At 43.4% G+C, this 25,445-nt stretch overlaps 1 protein-coding gene across 2 annotated transcripts in view; it reads left to right on the top strand.

Annotated features, from left to right (window-relative positions):
- The window catches only part of KCMF1 (potassium channel modulatory factor 1), a 78,765-nt gene extending 54,135 nt beyond the window's left edge, over positions 1 to 24,630 (top strand). For both annotated transcript variants that reach the window (XM_056116253.1, XM_056116246.1), the window contains 4 exons: positions 15,229 to 15,330; positions 18,539 to 18,713; positions 20,694 to 20,976; positions 22,060 to 24,630. In XM_056116253.1, the coding sequence (XP_055972228.1) occupies positions 15,229 to 15,330; positions 18,539 to 18,713; positions 20,694 to 20,976; positions 22,060 to 22,321 (822 nt within the window). In that variant the 3' untranslated portion in view covers positions 22,322 to 24,630. The remainder of the gene's footprint in view (positions 1 to 15,228; positions 15,331 to 18,538; positions 18,714 to 20,693; positions 20,977 to 22,059) is intronic.
- The last annotated feature ends 815 nt before the right edge of the window (positions 24,631 to 25,445 follow it).

Raw genomic sequence — 25,445 nt, forward strand, 5'->3', positions numbered from 1 at the left:
CAAAAAAAAGAATTTGAAATCTTGACTGAATTCAGGAGCTCTCCAGTTAAGTACATTGTGAAAAGAATACCAACCTGCAGCACTTGTCTTTCTGTTGTATTCTCGTGCCTGCTTAGGTTTTCTTGAGTAAGGAAACAGGAGAAAATGGGGGGACGGGGGAATTTTTGATTAAGTATTAAGTAGAAAGCCATTTTCATACTTAGATGTTCGTTATTATATTGTGTTGTAGCTGACATCTGATTGGCCCTCATCCCATCAAATCTCTTGCTTTACAGCTTAGAATTCTGAGGTTCCTTGAAGTTTGTCCTCCTCTGATATTTTTCCCAGTGGCTATGTGCCAAGGAGCCTGAGTAGTACGCAGTCTTTAAAGTCCTCTGAGTGTCAGCACACATGTACCTTTTAAGGAATGAAGGGCCAGAGATGTGATTAATTGGTAGTTTTCCTTGCATGTTCAATTCTCCACACCACAGAAAACTTAACAGAATTTCTCCAGTGTCACCATTCTTCATTACCATTGATAATAATGGATAAATAAGAGATGAGACATGGGTATAGGATTTGGAAATTTGGGGCATAAGCATTTGCACATTGCATCAATAATCATTCCTAAATAGACTCAAAAGAGATGAACTCAATTCAAGTGAGTGTGTCCAAGAACATGAGCTAATACAGGGCAGGGCAGGTGCTGGAGCTAAGAGCCCAGCTGCAGAGCCCTGTCCTGTTCCGGAGACACGTCTATTAACAGTTGGGAGTAGTGCAAATTCACATTCATTCCCATTCATACTCAAGGGCTAGGAATGCAGCCCAGCAATAAAAATCTTTATTTGTTTTCCTTGTGTTTATGACACCTGGTTTGAGTCCTGACTCTGCAGAAAGAAAATTAAAAAGAGTTATGTAGTTTAAGAAGTTGGTAAATTTGGGACCAGAGCAATAGTACAGTGGATAGGGTGTTTGTCTTTCAAGCAGCCAGACAGGTATGACCATCCCCCCCCCCCCCCCCCCAAATAAAGAAGTTGATAAATTTACATTATACAGTCCTAAACTATATAGCAGGTTAGAAATGCTCTCATTTTGTATCCTGGGAACCCTCAGAAGTACTTTAGTTCATATCACTGCTATTTTACTGCTGTTTATGTTTTTGTTCTGTTTTGCATCCTTTTGTTACAATTTCATACCATGATGAAGAACGCTAACTTGACTCCATCTCTATTCTGGTTATTGTTGAAAACTTGTAGTAATTTTTCTTTGGCTAAACTTTTGTTAATTTAGGGCTAGAGCAATAGCACAGCAGGTAGGACACTTGCCTTGCATGTGATTGACCTAGGTTTGATCCCTAGGTTTGGTCCCATATGGTCACCTGATCCCACCAGTAGTGATCCCTGAGCACAGAACCAGCAGTAACTCCTTGATATCACCAGGTGTGACCCAAAACCCTCCTCCAGTCTTTTTTGTTAATTTTAGATACTTGGTATTTGATATGTTTCCCTAGATACAATGGGATATGTTTCTCTTGTTATCAGTAGGTATTAAAATCATTACTGATCAGAGTATAGAATTTCCATTATGAGACTGGACCCAATCATATCTAAAGTCAGAGAACCCAATGTATATTTGAATCTGTTCCACACGTAAAAAGGTCATTATTTATTTTTTAAAAAAGAAAGCAAAAATCAACCTTTGAGAGTCTTGTCTTTTTTTTCTAAATACACAAAATGTGCTTAAGCTCATCTATACCTGATACACAGCTTTAAAATGTGATAGTTCTACTGATGAGTTTGTGATGTTTTCCATAAGTTGTATTGAGTTCTTTGCCTTTATCAGGTTCCAGGGATTTTGAACATAGCTCGTAACAGTGGCCAAACTACATTTCACAGTGATATTCAGAAAGTATTTTAAAGGTTTCTCCTTCATCAGTTCAGTCTTTGCGTTAATGTTGCATCTTCCTCTGTTCTGCCCATAATACATCTCGGCATTTCCTAATGTGAACGGGAAGCTGACCAGAGTCTTTGACATGGAGATATGAGGGGTTTTTTCCCTTTTTTTAATCATATGCTAGAACAAGGGCTGGCATTTTACAGGTTGTTACCTCTGTCTTCGTGACCAGTCCCTACTCTGAAGATGCTGCCTGCTGCAGGCCAGCTTTTGTTGAATCTTTGCACGTTACCCGCTGTAATAGAACCACCTAGTTGCATAGAACTGTCTAGTTGCTATGACCTTAACCCACAGATGTAATGTTAATGGTTAATCACGCATTTTAATTTTTCTTTCTTTTTGCTGTGCCAGAGCTTCATAGATGCAAACTATGACCTCTTCCACTCTGTATATTCCTAGCCCTTCAGACATCATTAATTAAGTTCTAGAGTTCAGGAGTAACTTGTGGGGTTTTTTTTCTTTTTTCTTTTCTTTTTGGGTCACACCTGGTCACACACTCAGGAATTACTCCTGGCGCTGCTCAGGGAACCATATGGGATGCTGGGAATTGAACCTGGGTCGGCCAAGTGCAAGGCAAACGCCCTACCTGCCTGCTATTGCTCCAGCCCCAGGAGTAACTCATGTTACTTTGTTACGGGATTATATTCACATAACAGGAGACTGTATCCTTTTCTATTCCTATTCATATTTTATATCTGTTCATATATCATATTCTTTCTAAACTAAGCACTCACTTCTAGTCTGCTTTATCCCTGTGTTTATAATTTGTACCTTCCCATAGGACCTCTTCTAACCAGCATCCCTTTGGAATAATTAGGGGCAAGAGGCTATATTATTCTGATTTTACTGTCCCTGCTTAAACATTTACTGATACCTGATATAGCTAATAAAATTTATAGAGCCATGGGGCCGGAGCAATAGTACAGCAGGTAAGGCGCTTGTCTTGCACACAACTGAGCTGCATTTGATCCCCCAGCATCTCTGGTGGTCCCCTGAGCATTGCCAGGTGTGGCCAAAAACAGAAAAGTTGGATGGAGCTAGAGAGTACAAGAGCAGTGATGCTTGCATTGCATGTGTCCACCCCCATATCAGTCCCCAGCATTGTCCTCCAGGCACTGTCTGGATGGATAGGAAAGAAAGGAGGGAGGGAGGGAGTTAAAAACTGGAAACAGCTTTGTAGCTCTTGTCTGTATGTTTTGCCTTTATTCCCTTATCTCCTTTTATAACCAATTCCCAACCTAAGAGTTACCTCCCTTCTAATGCAATTAGAATGATAATACAGTGATACAGTGCGTAGGGTACTTGACTTGCACGCAACTGGCCAAGTTCAATCCTCAGGTCCCCCATATAGTCTCCCGAGCCCACCACGAGTGCAAAGCCGGGAGTAACCCCTGAACACCACTGAGTGTGGCCCCAAAATAAAATAACATACTATGAAAAAATCTCACATTGACTGCACAGTAAAGATGATGCTACTTAATTTTTTTTAGGTACACTGTGCATATTCTGAGGAGTCAGTGCAAACACCAGAGTGCTATAAACTGATTTTAAAATTAATACTAAATACAAGTTTTTTAAAACCTTCATAATTGTTATGAATTGTGGTATAGATTGGGTCAGCTGACTGGATGTTGACTGTGGAAATAAGTGAGAGAAGCAGCACGATGAATTGTCAAAGTCTGTCAGCCCAGTAGTGACGGTCTTGTATGTTACCAGCTGTGGTTTGATTCTGGGACTACCAGGAATCATCCCTGAGCACTGCTGGTTGTGGGACCCCTCCTCACCCCCAACGCCTCCCACTCCCCAACCAAATGTTTAGAATAGTGTTCTTAAATGGGTCTTTATGTCTGGAGAGATAGTATAGGGGGCAGGGTTCTGCCTTGTGCATGGCTGACGCTTTCGAACCCTGGCACCGGTGTGGTCCCCTGGGTCTGCCAGGAGTGAAGGGAGTGGTCCCTGAGGTGCTGAGCCGGGTCTAAGACTGAGTACTGCCAGGTGTAGACCCCCAAAATAAAATGATTTTTTCTTAAAGTTCATTTTCTGGAATGTTGTGGGGGACACCCACATTCTCCACCCATGTCCACTTTTAGTTCACTTTATTTTGCCACTGCCCTCTCTTCCCCAGCCTGGTATTCTCAGGTGCATTTCAGTGCCCAGTGTTTATTAACAGTTAATACTCTCCATACTCTGATTTGTTTCTCTGGACACCACAGATGTATAAAGTCATCTGTTATTTGTCCTTGTGCTTTTGAGTTATCTTACTCAGCTGATACTCTAGGGTTGTTTGGTTTTTGTATTTTTGTTTTTTGGGGTTTTTTTTTTTTTGTCCTTGTTGCTGCAGCTGCATAACAAGTTGTTCTTGTGACTGAATAGTATGACTGCAACTTCATCTGTTGTTGGCCTTTAGGATTGCTTCCATATTCTGGCTATTGTACTATATGCTGCATTGACCACAGGTGTGCAGACATCATTTTGAATAAAATGTTTTTGTGTTTTGGTTGTAGATAGCCGAGAAATGGGATAGCCAAGACATATGGGGAATTCCATTCTTTGTCACTGTAACTGTCCTCCCATTGTTCATCGATTTGCTGGAGCAGGTCCAGTAACGTCTCCATTGTGACAATTGTTACTGTGTTTGGCATATCGAATACGTCACAGGTAGCTTGCCAGGCTCTGCCGTGTGGGTGAGATACTCTCAGTAGCTTGCCGGGCTCTCTGAGAGGGGTGGAGGAATTGAACCTGGGTTGGCCAGGCCGGCCGCATGCAAGGCAAACACCCTACTGCTGTGCTATCACTTGATGACTAAATTAAAAAAAAAAAAAACCTTAAAAAAATGATTGGGGGGCCAGAGTGATAGCACAGCGGGTAGGGCGTTTGCCTTGCACACGGCCGACCCGGGTTCAATCCCCGGCATCCCATATGGTCCCCCAAGCACCGCCAGGAGTAATTTCTGAGTGCTAAGCCAGGAGTAACCCCTGAGCATTGCTGGGTGTGACCCAAAAAAAGCAAAAAAAAAAAATGATTGGAGGGTTAGAGCAATAAGATGAGTACAGCAGGTAGAGCATTTGCCTTGCAGGCAGCCAACCTGGGTTCGATCCCCAGCATCCCATATGGTCCCCCAAGCACCGCTAGGAGGGATTCCTGAGTGCAGAGCCTGAGTATTGCTGGGTGTGACCCAAAAAGCAAAAAAAAAAAAAAAAAAGACATTTTAGAGATTTCAGATTTGTCCTATATATATTCCTGTAGAAACCAATCTGTTCTTGTGTTGAAAACCAAGAAGGGAAGAGTCTCTTAAATTATGAAATGAGATAACTGAAAGGTTTCCAGGAAGGTGCCTGTGTCTAGGTTTTGGTGTTATCATGTGGTAAGATTTTCATTGCTCTGTAATTGATTCTATGTCACATTAAACTCCTGTAAGGAATGTGAACTAGGGCAGGTGTCAGAATGAGAGGAACATGTGAAGGTGGGGATCAGAGCTCAGCACATCCAGTGTCTCATTCACTGTGAATTCTTCTTTATTTTCCCACTGTTTTGTTTTCTCTTTTATTCTATGAGGTACTGATTTGTCTAATTCAGGACTTAAACTTTTCCCACTTATGACCCCTTTCACCTAAGAATTTTTCTACGTGATTCTAGGCATGTGGGTAAAGTACGTACGCAAGTTGGGCATTTACTGATGATAAACTATGAAGAAATTTATTTTTAGCTTTTGTTTGGTTTTTGGTTTGGGTGCCACACCAGGGGTTCTCAGTGGTATTCTTACTCAGTGCTCACTCCTGGCGGTTCTTGGCTGAAAGGACAGTGTCAGAGCTCAAAACCAGGGTTCTGAACATAAGGTTCATGCATGTAGAGCATGTTTTCGAGCCCTTTGAGCTATCTCCCCAACCCCAGAAGTTTACTTTAAAACAAATGCTTTTGGGGGAGGGGGCTGGAGCGATAGCACAGTGGGGAGGGCGTTTGTCTTGCATCCGACCGACCCAGGTTCAATTCCCAGCATCCCATCATAACCCCTGTGCAATGCCGGGTGTGACCCAAAAAGCAAAATATAAAACAAATGCTTTTTTTTTGTTTTGTTGTGTTTTGTTTTTTGTTTTCTTTTTGGGTCACACCTGGAGGATGCACAGGGTTTACTCCTGGCTCTGCACTCAGGAATTATCCCTGGCAGTGCTCAAGGGACCATATGGGATCCTGGGAATTGAACCCAGGTCAGCCGCATGCAAGGCAAATGTCCTACCTGCTGCGCTATTTCTCCACCCCTTAAACAAATGCTTTTTGCAGAGGCTGCATCACTTCTGGAAGTGCTTGGGGGTCCAGATGTGGTGCCAGGGATAAAGCTGGGGTAAGCTGTGTGCAAAGCAAGCGCTTTACCCACTGTACTATCTGTCTCTTTAAAACACATTTTTTTCTGTTTTTATTTGGGAGTCGTGCTCAGGGCTTACTCCTAACTTTGTGCTCAGGGATCACTCCTGGTGACGTTTAAGGGAGCCATATGGTGTGCTGTGGATCAAATCTGGGTTGACTGAAGGCAAGGCAAGCGCCCTACCCACTGTACATCTCCCTCCAGCCCACAGAGAACACATTTTTAAGGTTTTCCTATTTTGTTGCAGAGCCCTTAATGTCGGATCTTTTTTTTTTTAAGCAGTTTTTTTTTTTTAAAGCACTTCATCTTCTTCTTGTTGGGTCACACCCGGCGATGCTCGGGGGCTACTCCTGACTCTGCACTCAGGAATTACTCCTGGCGGTGCTCGGGGGACCATATGGGATGCTGGGGATCGAATCCGGGTCGGCCGCGTGCAAGGCAAAAGCCTTACCCGCTGTACTATTGTTCCAGTCCCTTAATATCGGATCTTGACCCATGGTTTAAGAAGGCAGGCTTTTAGTTTATTATCTAGACAGCTAATTTCAGGTCAATGTATAGAAATGGTTTGCCTGAAAATACTTAGGGAGAATAACAGTAAAGATGGAAGTTCTCTGTCAACTGTTGCCAAATTATGAGGTAGCTTAGAAGTTGTTTTTTGTTTGTTTCAGAAAGGGAGAGTAGTTTCCTGGTGGTACTTGGGCACTGGACAAGTGCAGTGCTCAGGGGCTACTTTACTACATTGGGAACCGTTTGGTCCTGGCAGTCGAACGAGGGGCTCCCACATGAAAAGTGTGTGCTCCAGTCTTATGAACTCTCCCTGCTTCTCAGAAGTTCTTAAGCACTTTTTCAGCCTGTCTTTATTCCTATTTAAAAAAATAAAAGGGTAAGAAAAGGATTTGACATTGGTGGTGGAAAGTGTTAGTTGTTGGAACATTGTATTGAAGTGCTATCATGAACAATTTTGTAACTGTATCTCATGGTGATTCAATTATTATTTGAAGAAAATGAAAAGAAAATTATTTGAAAATGCCAGTCATGGTAAATAAAAATTAAAGTCATTAGTTCTTGGAAACATAGTTCAACTTGCCCTCACTTGAAAAACTGGTAATGAGTGCTCTTGAGAAGAACATAAACACTCGTGGCCAAAACTCAAAAGATCACCATCAACAGCATAGGTCCACTGATGTAGGTAGAATCTTATTTCTGATACCTCACTAAAATATTTTGGGCCCTGACTCCTTACAGCTTTCAGTTTCCTGTTGCCACCATTAAGACATTCTTTCCTGTTTTCATTTTCTTCCTCAACTTTTGGGAGCAAAATACAGCTTAATCCAAGGAAATTCTAAGGAGAGCCTGGGTAAAGGGTTTTCCTCTAAGCATATGCTTATTTCTAGAATGAATTGTGCACAGAATTAAGAAACGGAGTAGATGTGACTTCTTTGAAAGTGATTTTTCATTGCGATTGAACTGTTACTTCAAATTGTTTGAATTCTCAGGACATCAGCTTACATACATAATTAAAATTCCTGTCCAAGAAACATTTTTAGAACCAAAACGTCAACCCAGAGGAGCAGTGTGGGGGCTTAGAGCTCCTGCCTGTGGGCTTCCATCACCCACTCAAACCCCCAGTGACCTGCGAGCGCCAACTGTAAGCGGCTTTCTTTGATCTCAGCATCACAAGCAGCTGCAGGCAGCCCTGCAGCCAGGTGTGTCTGAGTTCCAGTGAGCTCCTGCTGACCCGTCACTGACAGGCAGGCAGCAGTGGACTCCACAGTCCTGCATGCAAATCCTGCAATTCAGAGACAGTGCCAGCACCACTCCTGGTCAGCGCAGCATCAGCAGCACAGTGCAGGGAGGGGGAGGGGAGTAAAGGGCAAGTCAGAGCCTAATTATTAAAGACTTGATATGAGGGACATGTTTGTTTGTACATAGCAGAAACTTCCTACCATTTTAAATGCTACTCAGGGGATGTGACTCACGGGTTGAGCACTTGTCTTGCATGAGATTTTGGGTTCATTGCCTGACTCTGCCAAAACAAACCCCAAAACTGCTTTTGCTTCGCCTCAGTAGTCATCAGGCCAGTATAATGCCAACATTTTTTGTGGACTAAGGATTAAAAAATGATACGTGTGTGATGTTTTGTGTCTTGGCTTTAAATTCCAGTAACTCTCTTTGGATTATTGTAAAGGAAAATGTTTTTGTTTTTGTTTTTTAAAGCCCACATCTCATTATGGGGCCAGACAGATAGTACAGTGGGTAAGCCACTTGCCTTGCACGCCGCTGGCCTGGGGCTCAATCCTGGCACCCCATATACAGATGTAATGGGTAGAAATTTCAGATAAGATAGGCAGCATATTTTAAGATCATGAGTGCCAGAGAAATGCTGCATCAAACATTTGATGTCACCGGGCAATGCTAGATTATCTAGGAAAAGCACAGGTCTTGATATATTCTCAAAAGGAAAATGTTTTCCTGGATCTGAAATTAAAAAAAAAAGAAAGAAATGAGTTTATCATGTTGTAATCCAGCAGTCAGTCAAGAAAAGCCAGTTTGCTGGGCAGTTGTTTGAGGTACGGATTTGCTTAAGTGGAAGCGTGGCGCCTCCGTGGCCAGGCCTGCGGGGAGCTCCGTGTCTTCTGGGAGCCTGCTGCATGGCTCCCAGCACCAACAGTGTTTTTCAAGTGCATTTTTCTGTAGCAGTGAACAAAATGAGAAATTCGTTGTGTATACTATTTCTTAAAAGTAGGTGGGGGGTGAGAGAGAGCGGAATAACAGATAAGATGCTTGCTTTACACACGCCTACCCAGGTTCACTCTCCTCACCACATGAGCACAGAGCAAGGAGTAAGCCCTGAGCACAGCTGGGTGTAGGTCCTCTCACCACCACCCCCAAAAGTGGGAGGGAAGAATATAATACATCGTAGATCTTTAATTCTGCCTCTTTTTGGTTTTGAACTCCACGCAGTAGTTAGTGCCATCTGCTTGATTGTGTGAGTAAAAGGAAAAGGGCTGAGGGAAATCCAAACTTAACTTTAGTCAAGCAAAGAACATGCAGAATGCTTGTTTAAAAACCAAAACCAAGCAATACCACTTCTGGGAATATACCCTGGTGACCCAAAAACGCCCAGCAGAAACACCATGTGCACTTCTAAGAAACTGTGGCACAACTACACGGTGGAATACTACACAGCTATTAGGAAAAAGAAGTTATGAAATTTGCCTGTAAATGGATGGACTTGGAGAGTATCACGCTGAGTGAAATGAGTCAGAAGGAGAGGAACAGATACAGAATGACTGCATTCATTTGTGGGGTGTATATTAGAAGACCTGTATCCATGGCCAGGGAAAACAGGGGCTTGGAGGACTGGTCAGTAGTTGGAATCAACCATAGGTGTGTACGGTGTGGAGGGTAGTTAAGATAGAGAAGGGACCAGTATGAATAATAGCTGGAAATGATCACGCTGGACAAGATCTGAGTGCTAAAAGTAGGTAAAGGGATACTCCTGATAATCTTTCAGTATCTGTATTGCAAACCACAGTGCCCAAAAGGGAGGGAGGTGGGAGGATGTGTATGTAGAGAGAGAGCACGCACGTGGGTGATGAGAGGGAACCTGGGGACACTGGTGCTGGCTGGGAAATTACACTGATGGAGTGATAGGGTTGGAACACTGTATAACTGAAACTTAATCATGAACAGCTTTGTAAGGGTCTATATCATAGTGATTCAATTTTTAAAAATTTTAAAAAACAAACCAAGGGGCTGGAGTGATACAGCGGGTAGGGCGTCTGCCTTGCAAAACAGCCAACCGGGTTAGATTCCCAGCATCCCATATGGTCCCCCAAGCACTGCCAGGAGTAATTCCTGAGTGTAAAGCCAGGAGTAACCCTTGAGCATAGCCAGGTGTGACCCATAAAGCCCAAATAAAAAAGCAACAGAAAAACGGGCCTGAAGCCGGAGCAACACTACAGTGGGTAGGTGCTTGCCTTGCATGCAGCTGACCCGGGTTTGAATCTTTGCACCCCATATGGTCCTCCAAGCCCTGCCAGGCATGATCCCTGAGCACCACCGGGTATGGCCCAAAACCAAAAAAAGAATCTGCATTTGACTGGTTGTTTTTTGGCTAGTATGCACTGGGGCCACTTGGAAAAATGGAAACTATTTTCTGTTCTGGCATTGAACATCAGGTATCATCTCAGTACATTGGCAAATGTTTCCAAAAAAACCAGCTCAAAAAAACAAGGCAAGCTGTGCCCCCCAGTGTCAAAATGGAACAGAAGGAGAAGCTCAGGCAGTAGCAAAAGCAAGACTAAGAGAGCAAAGGCATTTGTGGATAAGTACTGGCGATGGATGGGGTGGAGGGTTGCAGTTGCGTAACATTTACTCTTCCATACAACAGCGTCAATATTTTCCAGTCTCATTGCATATTTAAGCTATATTTGCCAGATGTCTTAATTATAAGATAATTGATGTCTCTGTCAGAAATAATTGTCAGATGTAGAAGGAACAACGCTGCGCAAGAGGCTTTGCTTGCACACAACTGACCCACATGTGGTCCCCAGCACCCAGCCCCCGAGAGTGATCCTTGAGCACAGAGCCAGGAGTCAGCCATGAGCACAGCCATTGTGGCCCAAAAACAAACACAAAGTACAGATTGTCCCATCTCTTCCCATTGGTTTTTAGTCGGAGTCTAGGAAACAATACCTTGAACAAGTGTTTGCGGTGGTTTTGATGGACGCTAACGTAGGCAAAGACAGGAAGCTTCTTAGTATCGACAGGTTATTTTAAACTTACACCTTACTTGGAATTTTCTTGTGTGTACAGTAGCTATAAAGTATGGTTAATATTAATGTTAGCAAACTTAGGATTTTAGAGTTAATAATCTTTCTATTTTCTGTGGCAGTTTCCTGTGCAGTACTTAAGTTTATCAAGCCTTGTCATGTGGAAGCCTAGACACAGAGTCAGCAGTCCCCTCTCTTTTGATTCTCACGTCCCTCCTTTTACTGTTTTTTTACGTTTATTTCCTCTCAGAAAATACTGCCATGAATTATCGATGTTTTTATCCTAGAAAACATTAATTTCCTTGTTAGGTGTAAAATATGAAATGTATTACCAGGGCTAAGGTACTTGCCTTTCATGGGGCAGACCCTGGTTTGATCCCCAGCACCACAAGCCCCCAGATGTGTGCGCTCGCTTGCTCGCTCTCTACCTCTCCCCCTTTCCCCCTATCTCTCCTTCTCTCCTCCCCCCCTCCTCTTTTCTGTCTTCCTCTCCCTCTTCTTCTCCCTCTCCTCATTTTGCTTCCTTTGAGCCCTCATCCAAGTCAGCTTCATTTGGCCCAACCATGGCAACATGTTCCACTTGGTTCTTCTGTTTTGAGGTTTTTGGGTTCTGGTTTCTAGCCACACCCAGTGTTTTCAGGGACGACTACTGGCACGATGTTTGGAGGGTTGTTCGTGCCAGGAGTCATGTCTGGGCCTCCTCCTATCCATAGAGCCATCTCCCTGGCCCTCTGCTTGGTTCTCATAGGAACTTGGATTTCTGTGCTTGCTCTTAAACTAGGAAGGATATCTTCCCACTCAATAATTCATTACCTTTTGGTCATTCTTTAGTCATTAAGGAACTTTTTGTATTTTTCTCTGCTCAATTTTTCTGAATACTTTTACCCTGCCACTTTAGCAGTTACTACAATGAGAGTTAAAAGATTTTGAGTTTATAGAACTGAAACAAATATGCAGTATTAAGATATCTTGATATTCTATTTTGCATTCCCATCAAAGGTGTTTTTTAGTTTATAGATGACTAGTTCTTACTAGGACATTCTTTTTTTGGTTTTTTTTTGTTTTTTTTTTGTTTTTTTTGCTTTTTGGGTCACACCCAGTGATGCTCAGGGGTTACTCCTGGCTCATGCACTCAGGAATTGCTCCTGGCGGTGCTCAGGGGACCATATGGAATGCTGGGAATTGAACCTGTGTCGGCCATGTTGGCTGCATGCAAGGCAAACGCCCTACCCACTGTGCTATCACTCCAGCCCCCAGGGACATTCTTAATATGTTAGATACTTGTGCTTTCTAATTCTGTCTTTATTCCAGTAATGGATGTTTTTTTGGAGGGAGGTTGGGGGCACACCTGACAATGCTCATAGCTCTTTGCTCTTGTAATTCACTCCTGGTGGGACTGTCTATAATGGGATGCCAAGGATCTAACCCAGGTCGATGACATGCAAGTTTCTGCCCACTGTACTCTCTCCAGCCCCAGGAATACATATTCCTAAGGAATATGTATTCATCTAAAAATACTGAGAGCAACCTCAAAGTACTGAAGCTGCTTCTGAAGCCATCTTTGTACAGTTTGAATTGTTCATAGATTATATGCATAGGTCCAGATATCTTAAAAGAAAATGCCTTTTCGTTTTACTGTTTTATATTCTAATAATATATAATTAGAATAGAAATTATTTGATTTTTAAAGCGCGCACACACACACACACACACACATATAGATATATATGCTTTAACAATCAATTCCTTCTCCCTCCCTTCGTAATTGGCTGTGGTGCCTGGTCCTCCCACTGTGGGTCCCCCTCAGATGCACACCCTTTGTCCCGCCGCAGCTGGAGTTTCAGTGTACATGTTTTGGCTGTTGTGCCGAGCCAGGGTCACTGGGTTGTTCACTCAGGTGCTTGCCAGGGCTTGCACTTTCTGCCATGGTGCTTTTAGTGCTTTTTCCTTGAAGTATTTGCTGGGATTCCAGACAACAGAACTCCAGTATTGTCCCTGGAACTTGTGGTGGCCCCGGGAAACAGACTTAATGACCATCAGCTTGCAAGGCACGCTGCTTTTCCTGCTCCCTTTTATTTTCTTCCCCTCTCCCCTAAGTGCTCTCCACTTGAGCTGTCGCCCAGCTTGTAAAACACTGCTTTCAAAATTTTCTTCTGGGCCCCAAGTCTTAGATACCGTATAATAGTACTGTACATCATCTGGTATCCCTCAGTTCATGCAAAATGACTTCAAAAGTGTCTTAGTTGATTTGTTTGATTTCATATATTACAAGACCCCCACCAGGCAGTGCTCAGAGACCACCAGGTCCTGCCCTGCAGTACTCCATGACCAGGAGGGGTACTAAATGCGACAGGACCTTGAGCTACCACTTGAGCTACCTACTCAGCCCTTTGCTTATAATTCTGGACTGTTCTGTTTATCCAGACCCTATTTCCATACAGAAATCCCCCTGCCCTGAGTTCTGAGCGCTTACATACGGTCTGGCGGTAGTTGAGTCTGCCAGTACAAACATGTGCGAGACACGACAGGCGTTTCTAGGAAGGAGAGAGCTGGTCAGCTGTAAACCTGAGAACAGAGCTGATTGCTTTTCTCTCTGAAGAAGAGAACAGTGATGATTTCCAGTGGCCTGCATGCCTGCTGGTGTCTCCTGTTTGCCTCACAGACACATTCCATTTTGACCTTCTGCCTGTTTTAGTGCGCTATCATACATATCATCTATAGTCTGAGGGAGGTCTCAGGGCAGCTGGCAGGGCATAAGAACAGGTGTCAGAGAAGTCAACCCCACAGGGCTGGAGCAATAGTACAGCGGAAAGGATGCTTGCCTTGCACACGGCTCACCCGGGTTCGATCCCTGACATCTCATATGGAACCCCAACATAGTCAGGAGTAATTCCTGACTGCAGAGCCAGCAGTAATCTCTGAGCATCGTTGGGTGTGACCCAAAAAGAAGTCAGCTCTCAGCACTTACGCTGTCTAGTCTTTGAAAGATGGGGATTGTGGCCAGAGAGATGCTCAACGTGCTTTGCTTGCTAGTGCTCTGGGCTCCCTCCTGTCTCCTCATGGTCTCCCGAGCACTCAGTCAGGAGTGACCATTAAAAACCACCTGTATGGCGTCCACACCCACCCACCAGTCCCCTAGAAAGTGGGGGTTTTATTTGCATGGGATCCGGGGTCTGGAAAGGTTGGTTTTTCACTCTGTATCCTAGTCTTACTTTCTCCTGCCCCTCATCCCAGTGTTGCTTTCTCCTCCTCCTCTTCTCTGAGCAGGCAGTGGAGTCATCAGGTGCTTGAGTTTGGCATGGGACACAGGTATTGGCAACAAGAGTCATTATGCTCCTCTTAACTCTTTCAGCCACAGTGAGGTGCAAACCGAAACTGTATCTGTACGTTCCTGAGACTCTCCGGTTCCTCCTTTACATCAGACCTTTCTCCTTGACTCTGTTTTTAAGATTGACGTTTTTCACACATCAGGGGTGGTTTGCCAATTTCAGACCATTTTGTCCATTTGGATTTCTAGAAGAAAAGGGACTCTCCTCTGAGTGACCTCATTCTTTCTATCCGTCCTCTCTCCTGCCTGCTATTGCACCACTTCCACTGAAACTACCATTTCAGAAACCACATTCCTACCCTGGAGAACTGCTCATTTCAGAAAGCTCCTTTTACCGATGCCTTGTGGTGTGGACCAGGAGTGTAGCTCAGTATTGGAGCTCTTAACCCTGCATGTGCAAGGTCCTGGATTTAATTTCTGCACCAAAGGAACAATCAGAGTACATGTGCAGTCGAGTTTCCGTTAAAGTGGCTGTTTGATTTGGAAATGGACTTTCAAATCTAGTTCACTTTGGGGTTTATGTCTCAGTCCTTACCATGTAAAATTAGACTATCAGACATAAATGTGCATTAAGTGGCACGTTCTAAAATACTTTATACAAGCTGTTTCGTTAGACCATGCAGGAGAACCACACCGTTGGAAGCCTGTGCCTGAGCTCAGGGCTGAACTCTGCTGCCTCCGGTGTGTGGGCCGCAGGCCTGTTTCAGAGACGGTGTGAGTGGCGGCGTGGCTCCGGGTCAGCACGCGGGCTGCCCCTTCAAGATGCTCAGCCAGAATGATGCCTGGTCAGCGTTCGTCTATTAAATCTGCTCTCTTTATTTTTATTTCAGATTTGTCCAATATGTGCAGCATTGCCTGGAGGCGACCCTAATCATGTCACGGATGACTTTGCAGCTCATCTTACACTTGAACACAGAGCCCCTAGAGATTTAATATCCTTTCAAGAGACAACAAGGGAGTTGTCATAATGTTCGCTGTTCGCTGTGTTTTCTTTTCTTTTTTATTGTAGGGGCCATACCTGGCAGTGCTCAGGGGCTGTGCGGTGCTGGGAATTAAGCTCAGGCTCAGACATGCTGGGCTTGTGCTCTGTCACTCGAGATAGTCCCCCGGCCCCATTTTGTTTAAGGACCCACAGAGGACAGTCCTGGCCTCGAAATCATAGAATTTCTTTGACCTGCTGAAAGGTGACTGACTCAGTGTGGAGAGACAGTTTCTTTTTTATCTTTGTTTCTGAACTGTGCTTATTAAATGCAAGCACTCACTCATCACCTTTAGTTCATTATAAGCAAATGTTTAAAAGATAGATTGACCAAGTAATAAACCTCCAGGATATTTCATTCAAAGGAAGAAAATGCTCAGCCAAATCAAGCTCTAATTAAATACAAGGATTTATTTGCTTCCCTTCCTGTTCCTTGATGCCTGGCCCCACCTCAGGTCAGGTGTGGTGGCAGGTGTAAGTTTCAGGGCTCCTTCCTCTCTGGGGTTCCCTTCAAGAGCCGTTTCCTGCTCACTCTCTCAGGGAGAGAACTTAAGGTCACGTCCAACTCTGAATCCTCTTCTCACTGTTATTTCAGTTTCCCTCCCCAGCCGTGTTTCTCTGCAGTTCCTGGCAGTGTCCTCAGTCTCCAGGACCTCTGACCCACCAGAGCTAGTGCTGCGGCAGACTCTGTTTCTGGTTCCAGAGTATGAATCGTTTTCCTCTAACTCCCACCTTTTCACCCAGGGTTGTTCTTACGGAAAGGTTTCCATGTTCATTGTGATTCGAAGCAGTGAGGAGCTGGTCAGAACTCTCTTTTTGCCAGATTTTTTTTTTTTTTGAGGGGCAGTGGGGTCCATACTCAAGGTTCTCAGGCAGTAACCCTGTGCTCAGGAGTGACCCATGGCAGTGCTTTTAGGGGACCGTGTGTGCAGTGCTGGGGGATCCAGTTGGGATCAGTCGCATATGAGGCAAGTAAGTGCCTTAACCCCTGCACTGTATTTCCAGTCCTTCTTTGACAGACTTTATTCTTTTTTATTTGATTGCCTCCTCATATTATAATTCAACCCATGGCTTATTAAGGAAACAGTTTTGGTAGTTTTCTTTACAACCTATCCCTGTTGTAAAAATCCCTTACAGAGATTTTATATAGGAAATATGACCCTGGGGAGTTAGGAAGAGACAAGTTGAAACTAATGGAAAGATAAAGCTCTGAAACCATCCTAAGAAATTAGAGGGTTAGTCCGAGCTGTGCTAGTGTAGGGACTAGTACTCAGTGAATGGAGGAGACTACTCGTCCACATAGAAACCCAGCGATAACTCAGAAGGCTAGAGCACATGTCTCGCATGCAGGTGACTGCATGCCAGCCCAGCCACAGTGTCACTGGGTGGGACCCTGGAAGGATCTGAGCAGTACTGTAGCCGTCCCAGCCGTGGTGTGCTGGCTATCTCAGTAGTCCCCGGGTCCTAGCATTGCTTGGGGAACTCATAATTAATATAAATAATACGGTATTTTTTTATTACTCTTGCAAAAGAATGATGTAACAGTACCCCCAAAGGGTTATATTTAAAGCCGTGTTTCACAGAGAAGCTCACAAATAATTAAAAACCATGCCCATATCCTGAGTTTGCAAGATAGGAATGAGGGGACACCCTTCCTCACTACTGTCTCTGGCCCAAATTGGTGAGATTGTAAATGCTACTGGTTACAGGGAGAAATTTTAACTAGCTCAAATGCATTTGTATAGAAACTTAACAGAGAGATAGAAGCAGACAGGCAGACAGACTTCACTAAACTTTTTTAACCACCAGAGTTGTTAAAACTTTTTTTTAAAATGGAATTCATCCTAAATGCAATTAGCATCCAGTTATGTTTTTCTTCTTTTTTCTTTATTGGTTTTTGAGGGTTTGTTTTGTTTTGTCGTGCCAGGGATCAAAATCCAGGACCTCACATGCAAGCGAAGTGCTTCCCAGCTGAGCTAGAGGCCTGGCACCTCAGCTTTAAAAAACAAAGTACAGATCCAGGAAAGTGGCTCAAAGGGCAGGAGTGTGGGGAGCCGGTCCCCACCAACCGCACACACACCTGAGCACTGCCAGAGAGGAGGGGTGGGAAGTCAAAGCGATCACAGTGTCACCTGGTATAGGTCCCATGTGGACATGAACAGCGTGGCGAAACAAGGTGGCTTACCATATCCCTATGTGATTACAAACTAAACCAAAAACTGGGGCAACTGGGGGGAGGGGCGGGTTTTAACTTGTATTTTATAGCTGTTCTGTTTGCTACTCCTTTGAAAGAAAAATCTGCTGTGATATCTGAGCCTCCGCTCCTTCCCTCCCCTGCACATTTGCCTGTGTGGAAACACACTGTGTGGTCCTCAGGAATTTTGCTGACCGTGTGCTCCTTGTACCTTCTTTAGTTTGAGCCATTCAAGATGGTTGAGGCTGCTGTGAAGTTGACTTTTTGGTAAATTTAGTAATTCCCTCTATCCATTTATGCAGAAAAATCAGTGATGCATCAGTTCTGAAAACGTAGAGATTAGGACCAGTAATCATGGGGAGTAACACGTGAATTTCTCACTCTTCAACCTTGAGATCAGGAGGAGAGCATGCCTCACCTTGCTGCTCTGATCTGTTGGCCTTCCAGGCACAGGCTTCCAACAGTGTGGTTCTCTTGCATGGTCCAATGAAACGGCAGTGCCAGCAGTATTACTGTAGGTCATTTTCCAGGGATGGGCAACAGTTTCTCTGCCAGGAGCCATTGGGATATTTGAAACACTATTTGTAGGCAAAGAGCCGAGGAGAAGCAGGGGTATCTGTCCCCATCCTGTACCAAGGCCAGAACACAGGATTTCACAGGCCTTACGGAGCCTCAGGCTAGACCTTTTCCATCCTCATGTAGGCTTGGGGGATAAGTTCTTCCAACTGAAGAAGCTTTATATCCCTTGGATAATCCACAGTGTACAAATACACTCATATGCTATATTTGCATCTATTTTTTTAGAATAGCCCTCCTTGATAGAGTTGTGATATTTACGTTTCAAGTGAAATGTGGTATTTTCAAGTATTTATGGTTTAGGAAATAGACATGTATCTTGCAAGGGTTTGATTGATTTTTCCCCCCCTTCTGTGAAATACTTGGGTTATTTTCTTAACTTTGGAGTTACGATGAATCGAGTGGTGTTCGACATGTACGTAGAATGTTTCACCCTGGCCGGGGATTAGGAGGTCCTCGTGCTCGTAGATCAAACATGCACTTTACTAGCAGTTCTACTGGTGGACTTTCTTCTTCTCAGAGTTCATATTCTCCAAGCAATAGGGAAGCCATGGATCCTATAGCTGGTAAGTTAGTTTTATATTAATAAAGGAAATAAATGGTGTATATGTTGGGAGGTGGGGAAAACTCCCTTTTTACTTTTTGATGACTTTTTTTTAAATCACACTCAAAAACCATAAAAGTTTTAAAGTATAAACTATTTTTTTAGTAGTTTGAAATGTCCTATTATTCCTTAGTTTAGCAGTGTAAAACAGTAAGAAGTAGCCTTCTATTCTAGTTGTGCCCTCCATTGAAACCCAGGAAAAGACCTCTAAAATTCTATGGTACAGCCTCTACAAAGTACAGCAAATAATGGGACCAGAACAATAATGCAGCTGGTAGGGCATTTGCCTTGCATGCAACCTGCCCAGATTTCATTCCCGGCATCTCATCCCCGGCATCCCATCCCTGGCATCCCCTATTGTCCCCCGAGCACCTCCTGAATTCAGAGCCAGGAGTAACTCCTGAGTATCTCCAGGTGTGCCCCCCCCCCCACCAAAAAAAAGTACAGCCAATAAGGAAAAAATATTTTTTTTCTTTTTGGGTTACACCCAGCAATGCACAGGGGTTACTCCTGGCTCATGCATTCGGGAATTACTCCTGACCATGCTTGGGGGGACCATATGAGATGCTAGGAATCGAACCCGGGTTGGGCCGTGTGCAAGGCAAACACCCTACCCATTGTGCTATCTTATCACTCCAGCCCCAAGGAAAAAACATTATTAACAAGAGTAAAAAAAGCTAAGATGGAAGAAAGTAGAGGAGAAATTCCCCTCTCCTTGCCTAGATTTGAGGACTATATTGTGAAGTGTGCTTATATGTGTATGTTTTAGTAGTTTTGGAAAATCTGACTTCAAAAACGACAGCATAGGACATAGACTTTGTTGCCACGGCACAAACATGACGTGGGAGGCCAGCAGCAGAGCGCGGGGGCAGGGCCTCGGTGTCAGGAGCCCAGCAGCATGAGAGTTGGAGAGCACAGGGCTGCTGGGCGTGGGGAGGATCTGAAGTGTGTGCACATGCTAGGGAATGGGCCCCTCCTAGGAGCCTTGCCGAGCACTGGAGCACTGGCCATGTAAAATCTCGGAGAGGAGTATAATCCTAGCTTGACTCATAAACTGTTCTTTGAAGTCTGAGATGCACAATGTAATGTCTTGATTCCAGATGTGCCTTGGTCATTTAGATGTGTGGCATGCTCAACAAGCTAAATTTTGGAGGTATAAAAAAGCATGCAGGGGGCCAGAGCAATAGTACAGAGGGTGGGGCACTTGCCTTGTACACGGCTGACACGGGTTCAATCCTCGGCGTCCCATATTGTCCCCTGAGTCCTGCCAGGAGTGATTCTTGAGCATCACCAGGTGTGGCCCCAAAACTTAGAATAATGTGCAGTGGTCAAAGAAATGATCCACATCTGTTGAATTTAGTTTTAACAATTCATTAAGTCATTCAGTAAATATTGCCTCTGATGTGTCTGTGAGTGTTAGGAGAGCCGGGAGTGTTGGACGCAGGCTTGATCCCTGCTTTCAAGGAGCTCATGTTGGAAGGGCTTATGTTACGATTGGACCATTTTGTGAATCACTTTTCTACTAAAATACTGAGAAAAGGCACAGTGAATTGAGTCCGTTAAGCAGATAATTTAAGCAATCCCTGCTGGGGGAGGGGGCTGCTTAGGAGATCTATAGTAAAGGAGTTAAGGCGCTTAACTTGAGTGCAGCCAGCCCAGCGTCAGTCCCATTACTCAGGAGAGTGATCCCTGAGCAGAGGCAAGAGCTCAGGTGCCCTGTGAGTGCCACTGGGTGTGGCCCAGAATTGTCTGTGTATGTTTGTACTTCCCTTTTACTGCAGCAGCCTCCAGGAGATCTTTTCTAAGGTATTGAGCACCAAGTTGGCACTGTATTGTCCTGGGTACCTAATGGTTCCTTTTAGTGTTCCTCGAACAGTAAGAATACTCGGTAGCCTTTGTTTGCCTCAGTATTGAAGGAGACTGTCTTCCTTTCCGTTGGCAGAGCTTTTATCTCAGTTATCAGGAGTGAGACGGTCCGCAGGAGGACAGCTTAATTCTTCTGGCCCTTCCGCGTCTCAGTTACAACAGCTGCAAATGCAGCTGCAGCTCGAACGGCAGCACGCCCAGGCAGCACGGCAACAACTGGAGACCGCACGCAACGCAACCCGGCGTACTAACACAAGCAGTGTCACCACTACAATCACACAGTCCACGGCCACCACCAACACAGCCACCACAGAGAGCAGTCAGCAGACTCTCCAGAACTCCCAGTTCCTTCTAACAAGGTAACTTTGAGAACTGATTCTTTAGTTATGACACATTCTGAAATTTTGAACAGCTTACTCTTAGTTTTCTCTTTCTAGAAAGTGTCAGTGATAGTAGAACCTGATTCTGTTTCTTTCAACAAGTCGGTAAATGGTAGATACATAAAGGATTTAGGACAGACCTGACCCATGGTACTCATTCTGTTGTTTCCTGGGATTCCCTGTGCCTTTTCCACAGAGTTGTGTGGATTTTAAAGGGCAGAGACTGGGAACAGATGCCTGTGAATTTGCCTTCTGAGCCTTCTGTCCCTGTCCACTTGGTTTTTTTTTTTTCTGTTCCCAGTACTCTAGCTAGTTTGCTTGTCTTTGCCATTGAAAATGTAGAGAAATATGTCCTGAAACTAGGCAGACATTTACGGAGCTCATTGAACAAGCAGTTAGAAGAATCAGCTGTTCACCTGCATCCAGTCTTGTGCGCACTCAGGCAGGTGCTGGCCTAGTTCAGTGTCGTTTGTGTTCAAGTAGTGTCCTGCCCACTGCATTCATTCTTGTCGTGCTGCATGACCCTTGGTAGGACTGTTATTTGTCTTGCATCTCAGGCTTCGGGACAAATCTTCGTTTCAGGAAGAATTATTGGGTGGAAGTAATAGAGAAAAGTAAGGGACCTGTAGACTCCCTCACCCCCCAGTCAAATACTTTAGTCACTACGGATTTTATTTCCGTGGCTCAGATTGCTTCTTCTCCTCTTCTTAATATCTGCAAGTGAATTTTCGGTTAGGGAAATCACTCAAATACTCAGACATTTTGCTTTCCTTTAAAAGATTTCATCGATTTCCCTGGAGGGAGTATGAGAACTGGGAACATATTTCTCTCACTGAATCTAGTTAAGGCATAGATTAGTACCTCAGGGTAACAGTATTGCTTCAAGTGTGGGAAATTTCTCTCAACCTGAGAGTAAGTCAGAGAAAAGCATCCCTGTAATATGCCAGAGATTCTGAGTCTCACAACCTGTAAAACTTGCATGGTAGAAAATAGCATGAAAATTGGTGCTCCATTGTTTGTTAGCTATCTCCCAGTGAGATCTTTTCTTTTCCTTTGCTACAGGTTGAATGACCCTAAAATGTCTGAATCGGAGCGCCAGTCCATGGAAAGTGAGCGTGCAGACCGCAGCCTGTTCGTCCAGGAGCTCCTTCTGTCCACTCTCGTGCGCGAAGAGAGCTCGTCCTCAGACGAGGAGGAACGGGGGGAGATGGCAGATTTTGGTGCTATGGGCTGTGTAGATATTATGCCTTTAGATGTTGCTTTAGAAAACCTAAATTTAAAAGAGAGTAATAAAGGAAATGAGCCTCCACCACCTCCTCTTTGATGACATCCCAATCCGCAGACAATGTCCTCTGTGCTGTATTTGCCAATGAAAGTGGACAACAACTATCTTGGGTTTGTTTGGTGATTGTAATTTCAGGTCTGTCACTCTTGTTACATTGTGTACATTCAAAAGGAAGAGAGAAAATATATATGATAATCATTTCCACTTAACTAATTTTTACTTCTAGCAGGTAAATGTAGGTAGCAGTGCAGGGTGAGCTCTGCTTCCTGTACCTTGACATGCAAAAGGCTCTCCTAATACTCCACATTCAAACTGAAGAGGAAAATTGAAATCTCTAATGAAGCTGCTGTGTGTATTTATGAATATTAATGAATAAAAACTGCTTGGATGGTTTACCTTAACTACTGCATGAGGTTTTTTGCAGCGTGCATGAGTTTTAGTGACCTTGTTATTTAAAAAAAAATTAAATACAAGGAGTAAAACTTAAACAAAAAATAAAAGCCCAAAGCTTTCCCAAACATTATTCAATGGTTACCTGAGAAACAAGTCACCTGACCAAGTAGCTTTTGAATAATGTCTGCCTGAATCCCCTTCTCTGTGTGCCTCCTAAGCACAAGGCCAGCTCTGCAGTGGAAGCCGGGGGCCGGGGGGCCCCGCGTGACTGTCCTGTCGCCCTGTTAGCCATCCTGCCCGTTGGAGCGCAGCCTGCCTCCAACGCACCTGTAGAAGACGCGCCGGGATAGCTGCTGTCGGAATCTGCTGCGGGGCCTTTGTGCGCCCTAAAAACAAATCCTGTTCATATCTGTTTGAAGTTTTTACTTTTTTGTGGTTGTTTAAAAAAATTTTTTTTCAATTGTTAAATGTTTTATTTGGGTGTAGATGAATTTCATTTATCCACTGTTCAACAAAGTTAACCTGAATTATGTTGTCTTTGTTTTTAAAAATTTCACATTCTCAATCATATTTCGCGTTATTTATGTATTTGCTTCATAGTTTGCTCAGACAGATCATTACAGGGGAGCTTTGAGGATTTGCCTTCCCAGATCTTGTCAGTATATTACAACCAAATTCTTAATGCTAACTTTAGCACCTTTTATTTATTGGGTTTTTTTTCTGGCATAAGAAGTAAAGCCTTTTAATTGAATCATGCCACCTATATGCCTATATTATTAATCCTATGTGTGTAAAAAAAAAACAATGTATAGCTTTTTGGGGTTTGTTTTGGGGTTTGGAGGAGCCGGGATATTTTTTATTTTCTGTTTCGATTTCTGTGCATAGACTTTCACGATAGCTCCAAGGCAGGGACAGTGGGGCCGGGGGTTGGGTGGGGGGCAGTTTTTGGAATGTAAATTAGGACTTTCAAAAAAGGTGCGCACAGCTTCTGATAAATTTATAACTAGACTCCATCTAATCATGTCTGTTCCAGTTCTCTTTTCTCTGAGCCCTCTTCTCAGTCTCCTCTCTCTCCTGCCATCCTTTTCCTTTCCGTCTGTGCTTCTCCGTGTCTTCAACATGACTAGCATACAGACTTGAGCACCCTGCGGTGCTCTTCCGAGAACTGTGAATCCATGTTCATCCAAATGTAACCAAAAAGAAGTCACCCACATGTCTAAAAAACTGTTGCTTCTCCTCTGAAACTTCAAGCTCCAACAATTTTCGAATATAGTAGCTTTGTTTCCTTTAGTTTCTGTAATGGAAAATGTTTTCAAAGAAAATTTTACACCAGGCTTCTGGTTATACTAGAAGTCAAGTTCAGTAGGGACTTTTAAATTTTTTTTTCCCAACTTGTTGGTAAGAAGTTTCAAAAATCAGTTTTCAAGCTGTGGTCTTTTCAAACACATCTTCTGCACATAAGTCACACATTTCAATAAAGCATTTTCAAGACTGTTGACCACTTGAATTTCTTTGGTGTTGATGAATTAGCCTAACCTTTCATCAGAGATTTTATATCTCTAATCCACTTAATCCAGTATTTTTTTATGCTAAACTTGGAGGCCCTGACTTTGTGTGAATGTGATACTGTGGGTGTGAGAAATTGAAATTGCTGATTATGTGCTGTCCCTTTTCTGAAGATATTCTGGGAAAATGTAAGATCCTTTTTTTTTTTTAAACATGTTTTGAGGGAACAACTGTAAGTCCATTCAGGGCAAATTAATTTTAATGATTAACACTTCAGAAGACCTAAAGGTTCATAAAGATTCCATCTCATGTAGAATACTGTATATTATTTTTTACCAGATATTTTACAAAATACCTCACCTCATCCTGTATGTAATCAAGAATGATGTATTATTTTAGGGTAGAAAGACACAGACTATCAATATAAAAATATATTTAAGCCCTTCATATTCTTGTGTTTTTTCTTTAGTTTCTGAATAACACCATAGTATTGGAATTACTGAATAAAAATAATTGCAAAGACTTTGATGTAGAGGAGACAAAATCGATACCATTGCTTATCGTGGCCACACCTTCAACTTCCTGAGAACCAGGTGTTGAGATTTGAGTTTATGTGAGGTTTGAGTGTCTAGGATGTGAGTTTATAAGTGTTCTACGGTACTTGTCTTTACTTTTTAGAAGAACTTTAAGTCTTTTTGTTCAACGTGTCCTGAAGATAATGTCATGACTCAAAATATAGTGAAGGGGAAACCCTACATAGAATATTTGAAAGTAATTTATTTCTATGTGTTGTTTATGGAATAAAAGATGTAGTGTGTGTAAGAGTCCCAGAGCAGGGGTCAGAGAGGTCATACTGAGGACAGGCACTTGCCTTGCACGAAACTCACCCAGGCCCTGCATATGGACCCCAGGGCCAGGGTGTGGCCCGGAAGCAAAAGAATCCAAAGTAATGCCAGCTACACTGGAATTGGAATCTGAACAGCATAGATGCTTAATCGGAATAGTGGCATTTGGTATCATGACTTTCTTTTTTTGGTGGTGGTTTCCTAAAAAATTTCAGCTGAATAGGGATTTTTATGACTAGATGTAATTTATCATTTCTGTGGCTGGCTACAGTGAGATATTTGGGTTTGTATTTGGTGTTATATTTTTAACAGACTTAGGTTTGTATTGTCGATGCAACACTAAACTTCATTTAAGCATAGTAAAAATAATCTTGGAAACAGATTTGTACTAATGAATTGGGTTCTTAGGATTAGACTGG

This window comes from Sorex fumeus, unplaced genomic scaffold, assembly GCF_029834395.1.
Source record: "Sorex fumeus unplaced genomic scaffold, SorFum_2.1 ptg000003l, whole genome shotgun sequence".
Lineage (NCBI taxonomy): Eukaryota > Metazoa > Chordata > Mammalia > Eulipotyphla > Soricidae > Sorex > Sorex fumeus.